Genomic DNA, 18,130 nt, shown 5'->3' on the forward strand with positions numbered 1-18,130 from the left:
TCCCAGGAGTTAAGACTAGTCCCAGCTACACCCCACTAGAGTAAGAACTATAACTCTTGGAATTTCTTTTTCTGCTTTAAGAAATAACAGTTACCTGTTGGGAATCTCCACTCACACTCAGGTACTATTCAATTAAATCTTTAATTCTTTCTTCCTTTTTTTTTCATTCGATCATACACAGCTCAACTTTTTGTCACAGCAGACCCTACCCATTAAGACTACTAAAATGATCTTCAAGTTTTGTCAGATGGGTAGGGAACTGCCCCAGAGGTGCAATGGGAGGCTTGGCCACTCCTCAAGGGTCCCAGCCACTCTTACAGCATCTAAGTTGAAATTGCCCACAGAGATCTTGCTTAGGCCAGTACATCACAACATCCCCCAGCAGGTCCCTGTTTTACAGCTCCTGCCTAGGGAAGCTTGCAACTGAAAGATGCCAAACACCTGGGTGGGAGCAGCAACAACAGGACTAATACCTAACAGCACTGTGCATTTTTTCCTCTCCCTTTATTTTTTGAAAGAAGAAATATGTGTAGAATTACAGGCCAGTGGATTTTTTGTTGTCATGTTGTTACATTTTATTGTCCTTCTCTAATACTAACATCCTGGCCATCACTATGGGAAAATATTTTCTTATCAGAGCTTGTTTCTTGGTCCATATGCAACATTGCTTATCTTATCACTCCAAAAAGAATTTATACCAAAACAAAGAAACTGACAATCTAGTTTAATTTTTTAAGTTTTTCAATTAATCAGTATTATTTCTCAGTAAAGGCCAAATACCTTTACTGTAAGAATAAATTCTTCAATGAATAATATATGATACAAGTTCAATTTACATTGCAGAAAAAAGCCAAATCCTAAAGAATTATTCAAAGAAAGTTTTCCCAAGTTTTCCCAAACTCATTTATGTAAAACCTCCCAAAATTCAGCATGCTAAAGAAGACAACTTTTGTGCATTCAAATACATTTAGCTGTTCGAATAATTTGTCACTCAAAAAAACTAGTTTTTCAACCTACCCCAGCTTACAATTAGTTCCACATACCAAGAAATCATAAGGTACCTTTAAATTCAAGATCACACATTTTTGATATAAAACAAACACCTTTTTATAGGGTCCCCCCCACTTTATTCTCTACCATGTGAAGTCTTAAATAAAGTTTCACAAAACCTAATTTTTCATAATTTGATATTCTCAGATCAAGTACTGACTAAAAAAATCACCAATCAGCACAACATCCAACTGAGCACAAAGTTGCCAAATATAGTTGGGAGCTTTTACCTGTCCTAAATTCATAAACAAAAAAATATGATACTAAAACAGCTAAAAAAGAGTTCTTAGACACCAAATGTGAAAACTCTTTTGTTGAAGAACTGATTTGTGAAATAATTTCTTGCTGAACACACTTTTATGAGTAAATTTAAGAGTTATGTATTACAAATGTACTTAAATACAATATACTGAAGTAACTGAAGTGCTACAAACCACAGCAGCTTTTTATAGCAATAGGACATCATAACTTAGTTTCACTCCTTCTCCTGAATCCCATGTTACAAATATCTCAGCATCTCAAAGGGCAACACCACTAGGTAAAATATAGGACAAAAATATTGAAAACTTGAAAATACAATTCTGTGTTTCGAAATACCAAAGTGACTGCAAACGCAGAAAAGGCCTATCAACAGGAAGGACTGCAGACCTGTGGGGTTTTACTTTATTTCTTAGCAAATGAGGAACACAAGATTAAGGGCAACTGAAAACATGACATTAAAGCTCCAAGTCTTCTTTGGCACATTTAGATTGAAGCAGATGCCAAAAATCTTTCTCCTACCTCTGCAAGATCCTCTTGTTTGAGGTAAGTAGAGCACAGGAGTTGGCAATAAAGTTTTAAAAGAGTGGTGAAAAAAATTTACTTTCTATGTTACTGTAAAACTTTAGGAACAGTTTGTACGATGGTTAGCAAAATACAAATGAAACACATCTGGATTTTATTCATGCAACTAAGAAGTTAAAACATAAAATACAGAAACAAATCTACTATTGTAGTCTACATTTAATTTGTATCAACAAATAATAAAGCAGTCCAAATTGAATCAAGGAATTTTTGTTCCCCACTAATTTTTTTCTTCATTTTCAGATGTCATATTTTATTTTGTTATGCACATCTATGATAGCATTAATGCAGACATGTTTTTCTTACAGAAGACAAGCCTGCCCTTAAACCTTTCATTATACACTGGAAAGGACTTTACTTCACATGTTCCTGCATTCACACAAGGTTTAAACCTTATGAAAGAAATGGTCATAAAATGGCAATCAGATACACACAAATCAAATCTAGGCAAGCCTGCAGTAAGAAAAGTTGTCCAGCATTTTAATGCTTTAATCTCCAAATGCTGTAGCCAAGTGTCCAGTGAGCTTCCAGCACTAGATGGCCCCCTCATAGAAGGATTTGGGACTAGCAAAACTATCCTCTAGATTGTAAAAGCAATTCCAAGAATCTCACTCCATCCAGAGGCACCGTTTACACCTTTCCTTTCTAGAAATGAGCAGGCTTGAATTTCTAGAGCCTTATATGTATATGATATATGAAAATCATCTGGCACACAGCCGGCAACCAAAACTGAAACACACATCCAGGAAAAAAAAAAAGGCAAATATAGAGTTCTTTTTCATTTGCTCCTTCACAGTCCTATTTTCGTGATCTTGGTCTTTAAAATGTGTGAAAACAAGCGCAGTATGCAGGGCACTCAAAATGGGCTATGCTCTTCAACATCTCAATAGGAATAAAAAATACCCTAAAAATGAAAAAAGACACTAACCTCTATGTCCGTTTGGAAGTTAAAGAGGTCTATTCTTTGCCAATTGCTTCCATCCAGAGCTAAAACATTCCATGCCTACAGAAAACAAATACAGTTTATTTATTACTGCCACTGCCTGCTCCCTTCATTTTCCTCTCAGTAATGCAATTACAAACTTGACAATTTCAGGTAGCATTTAAAAAAAATTGTAGATATTAGTACTCATACATAGTTAAAAACATAGAATTTGAAGAAATTAATCTCAAATCTCCTAAATGGATTATACTTCAAAGGTTAACTTGTGGCTACAAAACATATGGCAAAGCAAGATATTAAATGCGAAGCACATACACAGAAAGAGTTAACCCTCCATTCTTAAAAAGCTTTTGTAAAGTTTTCTAATTTGTTACTTTTGCTACATCTAAATGGAAAAAAGTAGCTGCAGATGAGATTCCTTTCAATAAAACCACAGTTCCTCAACCTCACTAGTTACTATTCTGAGAAAACAGAAACCTTTCAGAAAACTGCTGACTTTCCACTATTAGGACCAGGCCTTTCCTTTCCATCTGCTAAGTTACATGTACATGTTTGAGAGCTTGTCCTTCTTCACTGTCAAAGCAATAGTTGTTCAAAGTAAAGCAGAATTAAGAAGCCAGAGAAACAGAGATATGTGCAGAAAATGAGAGAAAAATGAATACCACATCCAACTGAGAAGTTTTCAGAGAAAGATAGAATTTATTCAATCACTTTGGTTTTCTTATGCAGTTTTGTAGGTTTTAGATGAAACCTGATGTTACCTGACTCACAAGATTTACTGAAGTTGCAGGACAGGGTGATATGGGTAAAGAATGAAACAATTACACAATTATACATTAAATCAACCAATCAATTAAATCCCAAACCAAACCCAACTGTAAGAGGAATGAAATTAAGTTCATTTATGTTGTATAACAATATAGTTCATTCTATGCAGCTGATGTAGAAATGGAGTATTATTCATTTTATTTCAAGAAGAAAAAATGAAGACAAGCTAAACATAAAACTTAGCATGCCTTCACTAATATCTTGTGTGTACCTTTTTCCTCCACTAGTAGCCCATCTACTTACAATCCATCTACTTTTGTACTTGGCAAGAAAATGATGGATCTACTTCTTAGACACATGGTGCACATTAACCAAACTACGTGGAATTTTAAGCAGCAATTACACCTGAAAAATAGTGTTATACAGCCACATGCTTTATAAAAAGCAAATGCCATTATACCAAACTGGGCTTAATCCCTTCTCCAGATACAGAGCAAACAGGACTGGATATCTTTTCCACAGCCTTTAGACAGAACTCCTGGACACAGCAACTAAGCCCACATCTACATACAAAACTGGGACCGCTGCTTATATGCTTTAATAAACTAAGAGACTGAGAAAACATTTTTTTTTAAACAGGAAGCAGATTGCAATGAATCCCATGATTTGGATGTAATTAAGAGAATAGCATAGGGAACAACAAAAAAAACCAAGAGAAATACATACCTTGGAAACTTGTGCACAGCGACACAAAGTAACTATGTCCAAGAAAGAAAATATTCTAGAAAGAAAGGAAAACAACTACAATCAAAATGTTTAATTATAAATTCCAACTACCGTATGTATTCATGTTTCTGTAGTTCTATGGAAAGACACCAGTTACACAAGAAACAGGTTAAATGCTCTATGAGTGTTTTACCAAATTATTTTTGGTTATTGAGACTTACAGAATAATATCATAGCTATCATCTAAAGACAGTCAACACCAACATATGAGAACCCAGCAGGTGCTGCTTCTGAAAATCTATTTTCTGTTCCCTCTCCCTACTAGAACAGATTATTTTTTCCTCTTAATTCAGAGAAAGTAGCTTATATTCCTTTAATTGTGCTAGAATTAAAGAAATAACTTACACAAATACTGATGAAGATTTCAGCAGTTGGTGAAGAGTAAGAAACAGATAACACATAGATAAATCCAAGTTCAAGAATCTAAGTATTAACACAAGGGACAATGACCCAAATTTGTGAAAGGGTTCACAGTGACTACTAAGTCTAACATAGTATCTTTTTTAAAAATTTACTCTACAAGAAACAACTACAGAGGAAAATTCAGATTTACTATTCTGATCATGGAACCAATTTCTCAGGGTTGTCAACTCTTAATAGCTTACAGAAAGAAATTTTTCACTGTCAAAATGAATTTTGCTAAAACCATTTCCAAGCACCAATGCAATTGGTTCAGAGAATGTTCTCAGTGAAAAAGAAATAATTAGCTCAAGCATAAAAAAATAATTTTCTATTTCAGAGAATGAAAGCTATGAAATATATGAAAGATGTTCCTGTAATTCACTGATAAACAGCTATCTGATTACCAAGGAACTTTTTCAGTGATCAAAATCATGAACAGTAATAAGAACAATTTCATATTATAGTTAGATGTTACCATTGAGGAGCAAACAATCTGTAAGAGATGTTGAATTTAATCATGTAACATTCTGGTTACTGTTTTTCAAATTAAAATCTGAAGCTAGAGCTCAAAATGGATGCCTACATCTTAAGCACTGTTTTAGCTGTGGTAAGAGTAAAAAATGTAATGAAAGTACTTCTTAAACATAACAACCTTCTGGACATTTATTATGATCACTTCAGATAGTAGTCTTCCAATATTTCATTCGACACCTGGAAATTTTTTCTTCTCTTCTTTACCATAGAGTAATATACTTTCTAAAAAAAACTAATAGCCAAGCAAACAGAAGGAAAGATGTTTTCAGAAGCCATGAAACAGTTTATAAAATCCTGTCAATAACATTTATTTTGATAGCATCTATTTTGACATTTGAACATCCTTTCTGAGGCCTGTCCACTTCAGGAAACTTAGCGGCATTGAATGCACAAAGTACACAATGTGCTCAGAAAATCACTGGACTGTTCAGATAAACACTGAAAAGTGTTCTCTCTCTTTTAAGAGCAGCATAAATATCAGCACCTCACCAGGAACCCTCTTCTGACATCACCTTTCTCCCTACCATGAGGGAAATGTCAGCAGATGAAGTTGTAGAGATTACACAAGAGAGAGCTGCAAAAGCTTCCTGGCTTGCAGAAGCTTCCTCACAGAACCACTGTGAGAGTGGAACCTGAGGGTTATCTCAGATTTACAGAAGCACAAAAGACAGATTTCCATGCTATTTGTACAATGAAAGAACTTGTGACACAACACTCTTGTCTAAATAAGAATGTGACATGCTTTAGAAGTGAGGTATCCAGTTCTACCAAAATAACAAACAACAGAGCAAACTGTAAGATGTTAAGGAAAGGGTTTTTTATATACCCCCACCACTCTTGAGTTGTCTGGCAGTCTATCTTCATGTTTCATTGTTTATTGCTGTTAAGAGATTAATGCTGATGCAGGATTTCTGCTAAAAGAAAAAAAGTTAAACTAAAACCAAATGGAGAACAGATGTATTTATTTTTGCTTCATTCTGTATGAAGTGACTTTTCAAAAAGTTAAAAACTGAAAGTGGTTATTCTATATTAAGAGAAGAAATATTTTAGCAAGTGTAAACATTTGTAATGCTTTTAGGGTTTTTTTTTTTGTTATAGAGAAGAACCTTTCCTGCAAGGCAGCCCAAGCTGTTCCCATCAAAACAGGTAACAACATTAAGATGCATTACCAGCAATCAGAAGCACAATTATTACCCTTCACTTATACAGTACAATAGGCAAGAGATGCCAGTAAGTACCTTTATAATTCCAAAGAGGCATAACTCGCATATGTGCTTGAAAACACTTTTTTACATGTTTTTCTATTTATTTAACCCCTACAATACAGTCTTTCACGTGTACCACTGACACGCACTTGCTTGTCTCCTTGCAGTCCCACAGAATTACCAGCAAATCCTTACCAGTCAGGAAAACTGGTCAAGAAGGCACAAGACTCTGAGGTCTAAAGTCATTTCAAGTCTTTAAAAGACTTCAGAGTCTTTAAAGACTTTAAATGCAACCAACAAAATGAGATGGGAACAGACAGTGACATTGTCTGGCATTTGGGTGAAGGACCATCAGCAGACACTCGCAATTTTAAAAAGTGGAAAAAAACTACCAAGCAGGGCAGCTGCTGGTTGTATAGCACTTCTGTCCTCTGTGACCACAGCTACGTAGGTGGAAGCAGCCAGCAGCAGGATTCATTTCCACTTCAGTCTTTGGCATGTATTAACACAATGAAATGGAAATTAAGTTAATAAATTCACAGTAACGTTTAGAATCATCTGGTCTGAGTTCGAGTGTCCCAGGCTATTCAATTCTCCATAGTTCACCTGTATTGAGCTCAAGAAGGAAAATACACTTACCAACACTTGGAGCCCTTCAAGCCTTTTCATCCCTAGGTACACACCACTCTGGACACGTGCCTCATGAGTTTGGCCTTGGAGACCTTTCAATGTTAACAGTCCCTGCAGCACACATCAGCTTCATGCCAAAGGCACAAAGAGTTGTACAAGCTCAGAGCTCCTCAACTCCCTCACAGCAAACGAGCATTTGGCTAAAGCCTAACTTACAGAAAAGGATCTATTCTTTATTTGAAAGCCTTCAAGACACGGAAAATCATCACCTTCTCTGGTAGTTTGTTCCACTGGTTAATCACTCTGTCAAAATGTTTCCCTTATTTCCAAGGTGAATGTCTGACTTCCAGCTCTATGCTGTTTTCTACTTTTCTTCACCAAATTAAAGAGTGCTTTAGCAGTTCATACTTTATCCTCACCAAGTTTAAAAGCCACTTATCATGTCATCTTTAATTCCAATTTTAACAGTTGTTTTACTTCAGTTCTTTTAATCTCCTTTTCTCTGCCCATTACTTTTTCAGTATGTTTCTTCAAATGTAGATATCAGAAGCATGTGCAGCATTAATTAGTATCAACAAGGCTGTATACAGACATGATGTATGATTTCATTACCCCCATTTTCAAAGCCATTTCAGGCCATTGTAACAGCCTTTTTGACACAGCATCAGACAAGAATCTTACAGAATCTCACCTATTTCTTGCCTGCTTAAAAGTGCTGCAGTTGGGATTCAAATGCTTCTACTCTGGAATTTGCTTGATACTCAAGACTCACCAAAACTCAGCATAAGAGGGCCACAGACCTTCTAGGTCACCTTTTTGAGACACTTTCACTTCAATTTATATGGTTCTGCTGACAGGAAGTGGTTATCTACAGTCTCCAGCACCTTCCCATGTATTTCCACATGTGCTTTTTTATTCTCTTGTGCTATAAATAGACTGTCCAACGTCTTTCCAAACACAGAGACAGCTGACTCCTAACATTGTTTCCTTCCCTAAGGGGCAACAGAAATGAACAAGCTAGTTTTCAAAACCCAACACTGTACAGTGTACCTCCTACAGAGGAAGAAATCAATTTGTGCAAGAGTCAAACTGCTTCTCTCTTGCTTTTGTAAGGCCCTTCCACATTTGATCACATGAAGAATAAGCTTCTGAAGTAATACCCCAGCAATTACTCATTTTAGGTATTTTGATACAATGCTATAAGGATTGATAAAAAATGGATAATGAGACGCATGCAGTGAGTATGACACATAGACACTTTACTTCCTAGAAATTCTGGCCTCACACCCAGAATTTGTTATGACAGAAACACCAGGTAATTTCTAAAAAGCTTCACTAAAAACCTAAAATATGGGTTTGTTTACAATTGACTTGTGAATGGAATTCCACAACCAGAACTTTTGATTTTCATGCTGTTTAAATTTATAGTGGCTTTGCACACAAGGACAATAACAAACTTTATCAAAATGAAAACCAAAGTAATAAGGATGAGAAATGTCTCACCGAAGACAGCACATCAACTAGATAACTTGCTTGGAAGATCCTTTCAACTTTGCCACACTGTCCAGTTGTTACAAAACATGCACACAACAAATCTGTTATGTCTTTCCCACTTTAGACTATGGATTTCCTACTGACTTGTACAATTCCTTGCATAGCAAATCTGTTCACACTAAAGTCCTTCACATGCAATACGGAAGAGTAAAGCCTACATGCATGGGAAAAATATCAGGGAGACCAAGCACAGCTTCCACAGCTTTGATTTTCTTTTTTTAGTAGTTTTTTCTCAGCATTTTCTCCATGCATGCCCAAGCAACAGTGGAAATGGGAATCAGACACTCTTAGTTCACTATTTGTGAACACTAATTGTGTCTGAACACACATAGTGGCAAAGTCTGATAACCACCACAGAAACTGTCTTGTATTTCTCCTAAAATGTCATACTTAGCAGATAGAAAGCATATTTACAAGTCTTTACACATGGAAGGTTTCTCTTCACCTTCTGTCCTCCATTTTACTAAACATCCTACTGAGATATGAGGCATGTCACGGTTAAGTGTAGTCCAACAGTGTGTACAAACACTAGAATAAAAATATGCTAGAAAACATACAGGTAAGAGAAATAACTTATAGCCTTAATTCAGGAAAGCAGAATCTTTAATAAATATTAAGTTCAACAAATAAACTTATATTTATATGATTAAATTAGCAAGGTTAATGCTGGTGTACTTCTGAACTTTGCAGCTAAATCCTGTAATACCTTATTCAATAAAACTATGAAATAACACTTGTCCTGGAAAGATAAACAGTGAGGCACGTTTAAATCTTAAGAAATTTGACTATTCTCTATTAAAAACCAAGTATCTTATCTGTCAGGACTGTTTCAATAGCAAAAGGCTGAGGAACACCAAATTGCTACACAAAGCTCACATGCATTGATTCACCTAATGCAGGTCAATTATTAAAACAAACCCATTTTCACTGTGGATGAGCTATTTTGTAAAGTAATGCACTTCAACTAGGAACTCTGCTACATGCTCCAAAACTTTCCAGTAATTCAACTCTGCTGTTTCCACTTGTAAACAACTCAGATCTTTCTCAGGTGATCGCCATAGAAAGTCTTTCAGTAAAAATGCAAAAAACACTTCTTACAAGCCAAACCTCCTTTTCTTTCACCAAAGCACTTATTACTACAGAACATTGACATAAGCATTGGCAATTGCAAAATCCTAGGCTAACTACAGGATGTCTGACATCTATTTTCCATTGCAACAGAAATCAGCTTTGCCGGATTCATTTTAGAAAGGACAGCATCTAATCTTTTATGGTCTACATGTTACTTGCAAGACAAGTGGATCCTATTATTCATTCTTTGAAAATGAGTTTCATTTAATTGTAAAGTATGATCAAATATAACAACACAACAGCAACCTTTTCAGATACTCTCAGGATCTGAAACAAAATGCCCAATGATAAATTCAAAAAGGGCCAGTTCTGTTTAATTTTCCAGCCTCAGCTAGTCTATAATTTTTAATATAGATTTTATTTTTATGAAGTGATTTTATGAAGTACAAATTTGGCAACTATAACACATCTTACTAAATAAAAGCAGTCAGCCTAATCATTAGTTCATAGTGGTTTAAATTGCAGCCCACAGTCCTAATACAACCCACTGGCCGTTCCAACTATCCTACAGTCTCTCTTTTCTCAGGAGTGAAGGGATTATAATCTGGGCACCAAACAGCCAAAAATCCACCATACCCATCCTGCACATTAGTGTCTAGCTAGAGAAGTGGATAACTAACATGATGCACTGCCGACATGCAGCTTAGGGACACTCCATAAACCACAGATTTATGTGCTTTGGTTAGTTGCTGGAGTAGGATTCAGCAGATCTGATCCAAACTGTAGCTCTGCTACTGGCCTGGAGGATGACCTTTAACAAAAGACTTCTCTTCCTGATGTCTGTGTTTGCATCATGAAAACACAGATAATAATGTTCACCTCTCCTGTAAGTACTTCATGAATTACAGACCAAAAAGTCTCAGGTATTTTTATGTATGGCTTTCTATTTAAACTGTCTAGTATCAATATTGAAGAATTTTTTTTTTTCTTTTTAGAAAGCAAGAGTATCTTTTGACTGCCTTTTTGTTCTTTGATGGCACTTTTCACATGGAAATGAGGGAGAACATTTCCCCCTCTGCCTCCATATAAAAAGCAGCCTTCCTTATATCACTAATATTTCTGAACATTTAGTCCTGATAATGAACAAATTAAGAGACTGAGTTTAAATAAACTCCAGTTTCAAGGTAAATAAAGCCCTACACTGAATTAAGTCATCACTAAATATGAGATTCCAAAGAGAGGTTTAGTAACAAATAAAAGAAAAAAATGAAACAAAATAAATGGTAAAGTACAATTCCAAAGGTTGTGAAAATCACTGCTATACTCCTTCCAGCTGTTACTCCTCCTTCAAATACTTCTTTACTTTTGTTTTTTTTGTTCCAGTGTGACTAATCCTTTATCACAAGCATCTTCTTACTGAGAGATAATACTTGTAACTTGAACCAAGTAAAGCTAAAGCACTCCATTTATAAGGAAGCCTCAAGCAGAAACATTATAGAAAATATTTGCTTTTCGAAATTCACAAATTTTACTTAGCACCTTGACACAATAAAAGCCCACTTCCATTTCCATACCTCCTCTTCCTCATTAACACAGTATACAAGAGCACTAGTGTGAAATTTTCTGCATCTGTTCTTCAAGCCTCTCACTCACATTCTTTAAGGAATTCCATCTGAAATATCGCTGCCCAAAACATTCCTTGTTGAGCTTACACTGGCACTTGTTTGTGAACAAAACCAAATCACTTAAAAATACTAAATAGAGGATGGCAGCTACCTACTCCAATTTCAAACTGGATCGTTCATATAATTATTTGCAAATGTTTAGCATCTTATACAAAGAAGGCAGAAAATGCATACAAAGTGCCGACTGGTGAGGCAAAGAATTGAAAAATATCAACTTGCATCTGGAACTGATCTTGGTAAGAATTTCATAAGCAGACAAACAATGCATGTAGCAATGTAAAAAAAAAAGGTCAACATGAGACCTTCTCCACATTCTGAAGGGGGTATACTGACCATCAAGCATTGATTCAGCCTTCAGTTTCTTCAGGCAGAGCCCAAGTTCTGTCCTGAACATGAGATAAGTCACTGGGAAATTTTAAAACACTATCCCTCTTCAGAATAAAAGGAAATTTTTCTTTAAAAAGCTGATTAATGAGAAAATTGCAACTTACTGCATTGTCTGTGTGTATTTGAAATTAGATACACTACCTTGAAGTCTGAAGAAACAGAGAAACTAAACAACTATACATTGTAACATTACATAAATCATGTTATAAGAAAAATAGCATTGATAATGTGATATTATTTTTTAAATTGCTGCCAAACCACATATGGATTCTGAAAGAACCCTGTATATCTTATATAGTCCTAAAATAATTATAATTCTGTTGTTTTTCTAGCTAAAGATCAAAATATTTAACTAATTTCCAAAGGCTTTATCTTGTCCATGACCCGTGCCTGTGGCTCATTCAGATCATTTACTCATTTTAATTTCTGATCACTTTTTGGGAGGTAAGGACCACTGGAAATGAATATATGACTCCACAGAAGTGAGTCAGGATTTGCTATTATGCTGTCATCTGTTGCATTGTTCCTGCTTCACTCTTGTCAGTGTTAAGTCTCCACATTTCTAGTTAGCAAATATTTAAAGGATACTCACACCATATTGAATAGTGTGAATTAGTGCTGCTCTGCACTAATTCTTTGGACAGATGTACTTCAGGCATGTTAAATTAAAAGACTTAATGAAAATTACTTGTTATGAGGCAATATTAGAATTTGCTTTACAAAACCCATAGATTTGTGAAAATATACAGAAAAGAAGTCTTACTTTCATAAGAAATATAATCCCTTCAGTTTATAATCTGTGAATAGTTTATATACTTGTATCAATTTGGCTCTTTCTAATTCTAAGCAGTTTAACTGTAATTGTTTGGCAGACTACTACAGAGGAGTTTGAAGACTTGCAAAACACTCTAAAATCAAAATAAAAGATTGCATGTGCATTATAAAACTGGAATGTTTCCCTGAGACTGTCAAACACTAAGCAGCAATCTCAGCTATTCAGGGTGAAATATTTCCCTATTTAATTATACAGATACTTGTAGTGGGGAAAATGAATCATGTCTGAGATGACAGATTGTTTTTTCCTTTCCCCTTCAAAACACATATATTGTTTTTCTGCTTACAAAATTCTTACCAACCAAGAACTGCTCCAGACAAAAGGTTTATATTTTTCAGTTCTTTGACTCACTAGTCAGTACTTGGTATGCTAAGATACAGCAGCCAAACTTTACAGCAATTGTGGGCCATCCAAGTACCTCCAGGACCTAGCTAAGAAATACCCATGACACCACGACAATTTCTTATTGTAGCCTTTGCTGTATTTCTTTTCTATTTCCCTCACAGTTAAGCACACAGATGGTAAAGCATCACTTCAAATATATCAAATACTATGTTTGACTTCACCAGTTTTAAGCTTTTGGTAACTTTTTCTCTACAGCAATGAACACACTCAAAGCTCAGCCAAAAGCAGCATGCAGTAATAAAAACAAAAAATAGAAACATGAAAACTTTATTATAATGAAAAACTTTATCAAAACTTTATTACATGAAAACTTCAACTCTTAAGCTGCATATTATTGCCTACAAGAAGTGCTGCTGCTGGAATGCCACTCTGGGGTTCCTCTCCTAATTTCAGTCCCAAAACTTTACTTATCCTCTTCTAAATCTGATTGACCACTCAAATTTTGAGACTGATAGCAAAGATCTACTCTTAAGTACATGCACTCAAAAAGTATGGTTTACAACAGCACTCACAATAGTTTCTATATTTGAGGTACAATTTATGAAGTTGGTACTTTGTAGGCGGAGAGGAACTGAAAATGGTTTAAGCAGCTGAAAGGGACAAACATCTCTGTTCCTTAAGCTTACTACTTTTGTAAAAAAACTTACAGTTTTCACAGAGCATTAGCAGGTAAAATACAAATTAACAAATGTTCCTCATCTTTCTACATGCCAAAAGAACTGGCTGTATCTGCCTTTTCAAAAGTGCTTGGTTACTTTTTATCAAGCCAAAAAAAATCAGGACATTCTAAAATTAATTACATATACTTCATTTTTTTGGTTTCAATTTATTTTCAAATGCACACTGTAACTGTAATAATCCATTGTTTTAGGGTTTTTCCCCAGCAATTAAAAAAAAAAAAAAGAGCCACTTTAAGGCAGTGAGATCTTACTAGGAAAGTTACTACTAAAACTGTATTAGCCTGACTTGATTTCTCATTCTTCTGATGACAGGTAAGTGTTTATGAATTTCAGACACCAATTCAATTCTACAATGAATGTCCTGTATATTCAATTGATGCTTTCTCATAAACACAAAAAAAAAGCTACTACAATAATCCAAAAACTGTTTCAATTGCACAATTTATAATACCATCACACAATTCTTAAACAACATACAAATGAGCATTTATTTAACCTTTTACTCTTGCAATATGTAACAGTAGCGGGGAATGAGCATTCCTTGCCAACTGGCAAACTAATAGCACTTCAACAGCTAACAGGGGTGATAATTTTTCCTTTAGCCTGAATACTCCAAAAAAATTTTTTAGAAGCAGACTATTTCTTTCACAGGTAAAAATATACTCCAATATTACAAATAAAAATGAATGTCCATAAACCAGAAAAAGTTACACATTAAATACCTCCCTTTCTCCAGTCCAGCTATACCACCAACCTCAAAGTATAACTGGCCCCTCCAAACAAGGGTCTTCTTCAAAAGCACCACTGTCCATATTAATCAGATAACCTCTTCCTCCTCTGCCCAGTTATCTGAGTCTGCTTGAGAAAGAACAAATAATCTCTCATTTCTAATCCTTTCAAACAAGTTTTATGCTTGGGAAGTTTGGGGTCTCAACCATTTACTTAGAAGCATACTAGATACTCCACAGAAAATGTGCAACGGACATGACACTGGCTTGAAAACCTTCCAATATAATTCTGGTTGTTACATTAGTAATTGCAATCATAATATTAAAAGTGGTGGTGATGATGATGATGATGAACTGCAGTAAAAGACCAAGGGATAACTTTGTTCAACTTTAGAGTATGCAAGTATAGCAACACTATTCTATGAATAAATTTCAAAGTGGTTTTATTTTTTAAGTCTACCATCAGGAAAAAGTTTTTCAATTTTAGAGGAAAAAGTTGGACTGACTGCTTGTTATAGCCAGATTACATAAATTTAAATACTTCATGCAAATGAGAACAAGACCAATTCTGGAAATAGAAGAAATTGTGTTTACATTTAATTTCCAGGTATTTGTAACAAGATATTAATCACATTTTTTCCACAAGTCCAATAGGGTTTTTTTAAAAGTGGGCTGCAATGCTAACAGTTTTCATACATATCTGATACAAGCAAGAAGCAAACTAAGTACATTTGATGACACTTTCAGTGGTATTTACTGTTCAGTTCCAGCTCTCTGAGCAAAATGTTTCCACTGCAACTGGTTTACTCTCCTTTTAATTAAAAGGTAGACTGCAGAGCTAATAAAGGAAAAACAATTAGAATATTAATTACACCCAGTGCAGCAATATTTAAGCTCTCCTGTCATTGTCTTGCCATAGGGCAAGGCAATTTTAAAACATGTTGCAGCATGAACAGATAGTGTTTCAGGAGTCCAAAGGCATTCAGACTCAGGCTTACAACAGCCTTTAAGTGAAGGCTCATAAAACAAATTCCCCACTGATAAAGCTTTAGACAGGCAGGTCTGTGCCCTGAAACTTCCTTAGATATCCACATGCTGTGGGGATCAGAACCCAGATGCATAGATGCATGTCCCTCTTTCTGACATACTCTGCCATTGGCCTTGTGAGTTTGTCCCTGCAGCAGTACAATTTCAAAAGGAGATTTACAGAGCACCTCTCTCACACTTCTCCTTCCATTCCATTTCAAAACCCTGGTGATCAGCACAGTCTTGTGGGTATAATGAAACATGCACTTTATTTCTCTCTGGCAGAGCAGACCCATGAGATCATCATGGTCTTTATGGAGAAAGCTGACAGTCCCAGTTCAGTTTCTCAGATCATCAACTCTTCTAGCTACATCTGCAACACTGTTTTAGTAAATCACCATGCAATTGCAAAAAGGATGTTCGTGCACAAAAATAGATGGTTGGCTGAATCAGTTCCACGTACGGTTGGCCTGGGATATTTTATGTTCTTGTTTCAGCCCCACAAAGCTTTTCAACCATGCAAAAGGCTTCTTTAGACACTGCTGTAACAGTGTACAGGCAGGGATTAGCTGCACCACTTCCTCAAATCCAAGATAAGCCTCAAGTTGCTTTGTACAAAGCTAACTTGAATATAAGAACAAACAGCTAAGCCACTGGTAGAGTCTAATTACTTGGACTTGTTTGTTTGGATTTTATTCCTGCTGAATTCTTTAAAATCAAAGAATCACAGAATGGGTCAGGTTAAAAAGGAAACACAGAGGGTCATGCAGTCCAACCTCCCTGTTCAAGCAGGGTCATCCTGGCGCACATGGTACAGGATTGCATTCAGATGGTTCTTGAATATCCCCATTGAGGGAGACTCCAGCACCTCTCTGGGCAATCTGTTCCAGTGCACGGCCACTCACACAGTAAAGAAGTTCTTCCTCACATTCAAGTGGAACTTCCTGTGTCCCAGTTTATACCTGTTGCCTCTTGTTCTATTGCTAGGCACCACTGAGAAGTACCTGGCTCCATTCTCTTGGCATCCTCCTTTCAGGTACAGATAAACATTGACAAGGGCTCCTCTCAGTCATCTCTTCTTGATGCTGAACAGGCCCAACTCCCTCAGCCTCTCTTAGGAAAGATGCTCCAAAAGAGATCCTTACTATCACAGTACATTATACTTTTCATTACCTAAACCATATAAACAAATTATAGTCAATTACATAAATGAGATACTTAGCATCCATAACAGTGAAAAGGCCAGTAATTTCCATAATTATTGGGGAGTCCTAATGCTTGAAAACAAGTGCTTGCGGATCATGATTTTTAGCTAAGGAGGCAGCATCCTACACTGACATTTAACTTGTGGCTCATGTGTGACATTGAGTTCAACAAAGCAAAAGATATGAGAATTCCTGTTCAGGGCATCCTTCAGTGACTGTCTCTTTTACTCACATTTTCTAAACAGTTCCAAGAGTCTAATTAGTCTGCCAGCACATGGAATATATCTCAACAAAAATGAAAAGCCTTTTAAAATTCAACTCCTTTAACAACAGACTGCTTTTTAAATATCATTGAGAGAGAGCACTGTGATAGTCACAATGATTTTAGGAGTATTTTCTTTGAGCACAAGATGCAAAATACCATTGAGATATTCTTCCACTTCAAATCGGAATGAAGCAGTGACATACACACAAGCTGACCCAAACACCTCTTCAGTATATTAAGATATAAATCATCAACTCAATTTTAATAACCCCACTACTAAAAACTGTAATTGCACCATCATAACCAAACATTTTTTTTTCTTTTTTTTTCTTTCACCTTAAGGATTAGTCTGTAACAAATCCTCTCTGTAGGTACAGAAGACATTGCTGACCTGGTTCAGTTCCAGCTCTGCAGTGGCCACATCCAACCAAGCAATAGCTCCACATTTGGCAGTTGGTTTATTCTATGCTTTAAATCAACTTTCAACCATATAAGAACATGAAGACATCCACCAGTCATGGGCTGAACTTACTGATCTTGGTGTTCTAGGTAACTTTTGCAAAGATGATCTACTCACACACCAGCAAGCTGATAAAATTTATGAGTAATCCAATGACTACAATAAGAAAGATCCCTCCATTGGTTCTGTCTTATACAACACAGACTGGCAGTAATGGTGATAGATAGAGATTTTCACTTTATTATTTAGATAGAGCGGTGACTTTTTTGGAAGCTCTGCCATTGAATTTGTATTTTATTTTGTTATAATAAAGTTCATGGCACAAAGAGTATGAACTATGTTAGAGAATTAGGCTCTTCAGACAGATATAAAACACTGAGACTGTGGAACAGCTGACTACTTGGTACACCAAAGTTTAATGGACATTTTATTTCACTTCTTTTTTTGACACGCAAGTCAAAAATCACAACTAAATGACATCTTCCATGGTACAGTATAACTTGAACACATTAAAACAAATCAAGGCAACAGGGTCAAGAATTCTAAGAACTAAATCAGGTGTGCTATTTATTTCAAGAGGATTTAGGAAAGAATGAATAGCACTTGATAGCCTGTAAAAGCCATAAGCAACATACAATCCTCAGGTTTTTACTCCTTAAAATGTTATG

General features: G+C 35.7%; 1 protein-coding gene across 1 annotated transcript in view; it reads right to left on the reverse strand.

The window, feature by feature from the left end:
- Positions 1–18,130, reverse strand: part of FBXL2 (F-box and leucine rich repeat protein 2) — a 51,212-nt gene that overhangs the window by 19,164 nt on the left and 13,918 nt on the right. Inside the window, exons 3-4 of the mRNA XM_066557055.1 lie at positions 4,331–4,385; positions 2,822–2,896 (exon numbers count right to left, since the gene is read on the reverse strand). Coding sequence (XP_066413152.1) covers positions 2,822–2,896; positions 4,331–4,385 — 130 coding nt within the window. The remainder of the gene's footprint in view (positions 1–2,821; positions 2,897–4,330; positions 4,386–18,130) is intronic.

This window comes from Molothrus aeneus, chromosome 1 (assembly GCF_037042795.1).
Source record: "Molothrus aeneus isolate 106 chromosome 1, BPBGC_Maene_1.0, whole genome shotgun sequence".
Lineage (NCBI taxonomy): Eukaryota > Metazoa > Chordata > Aves > Passeriformes > Icteridae > Molothrus > Molothrus aeneus.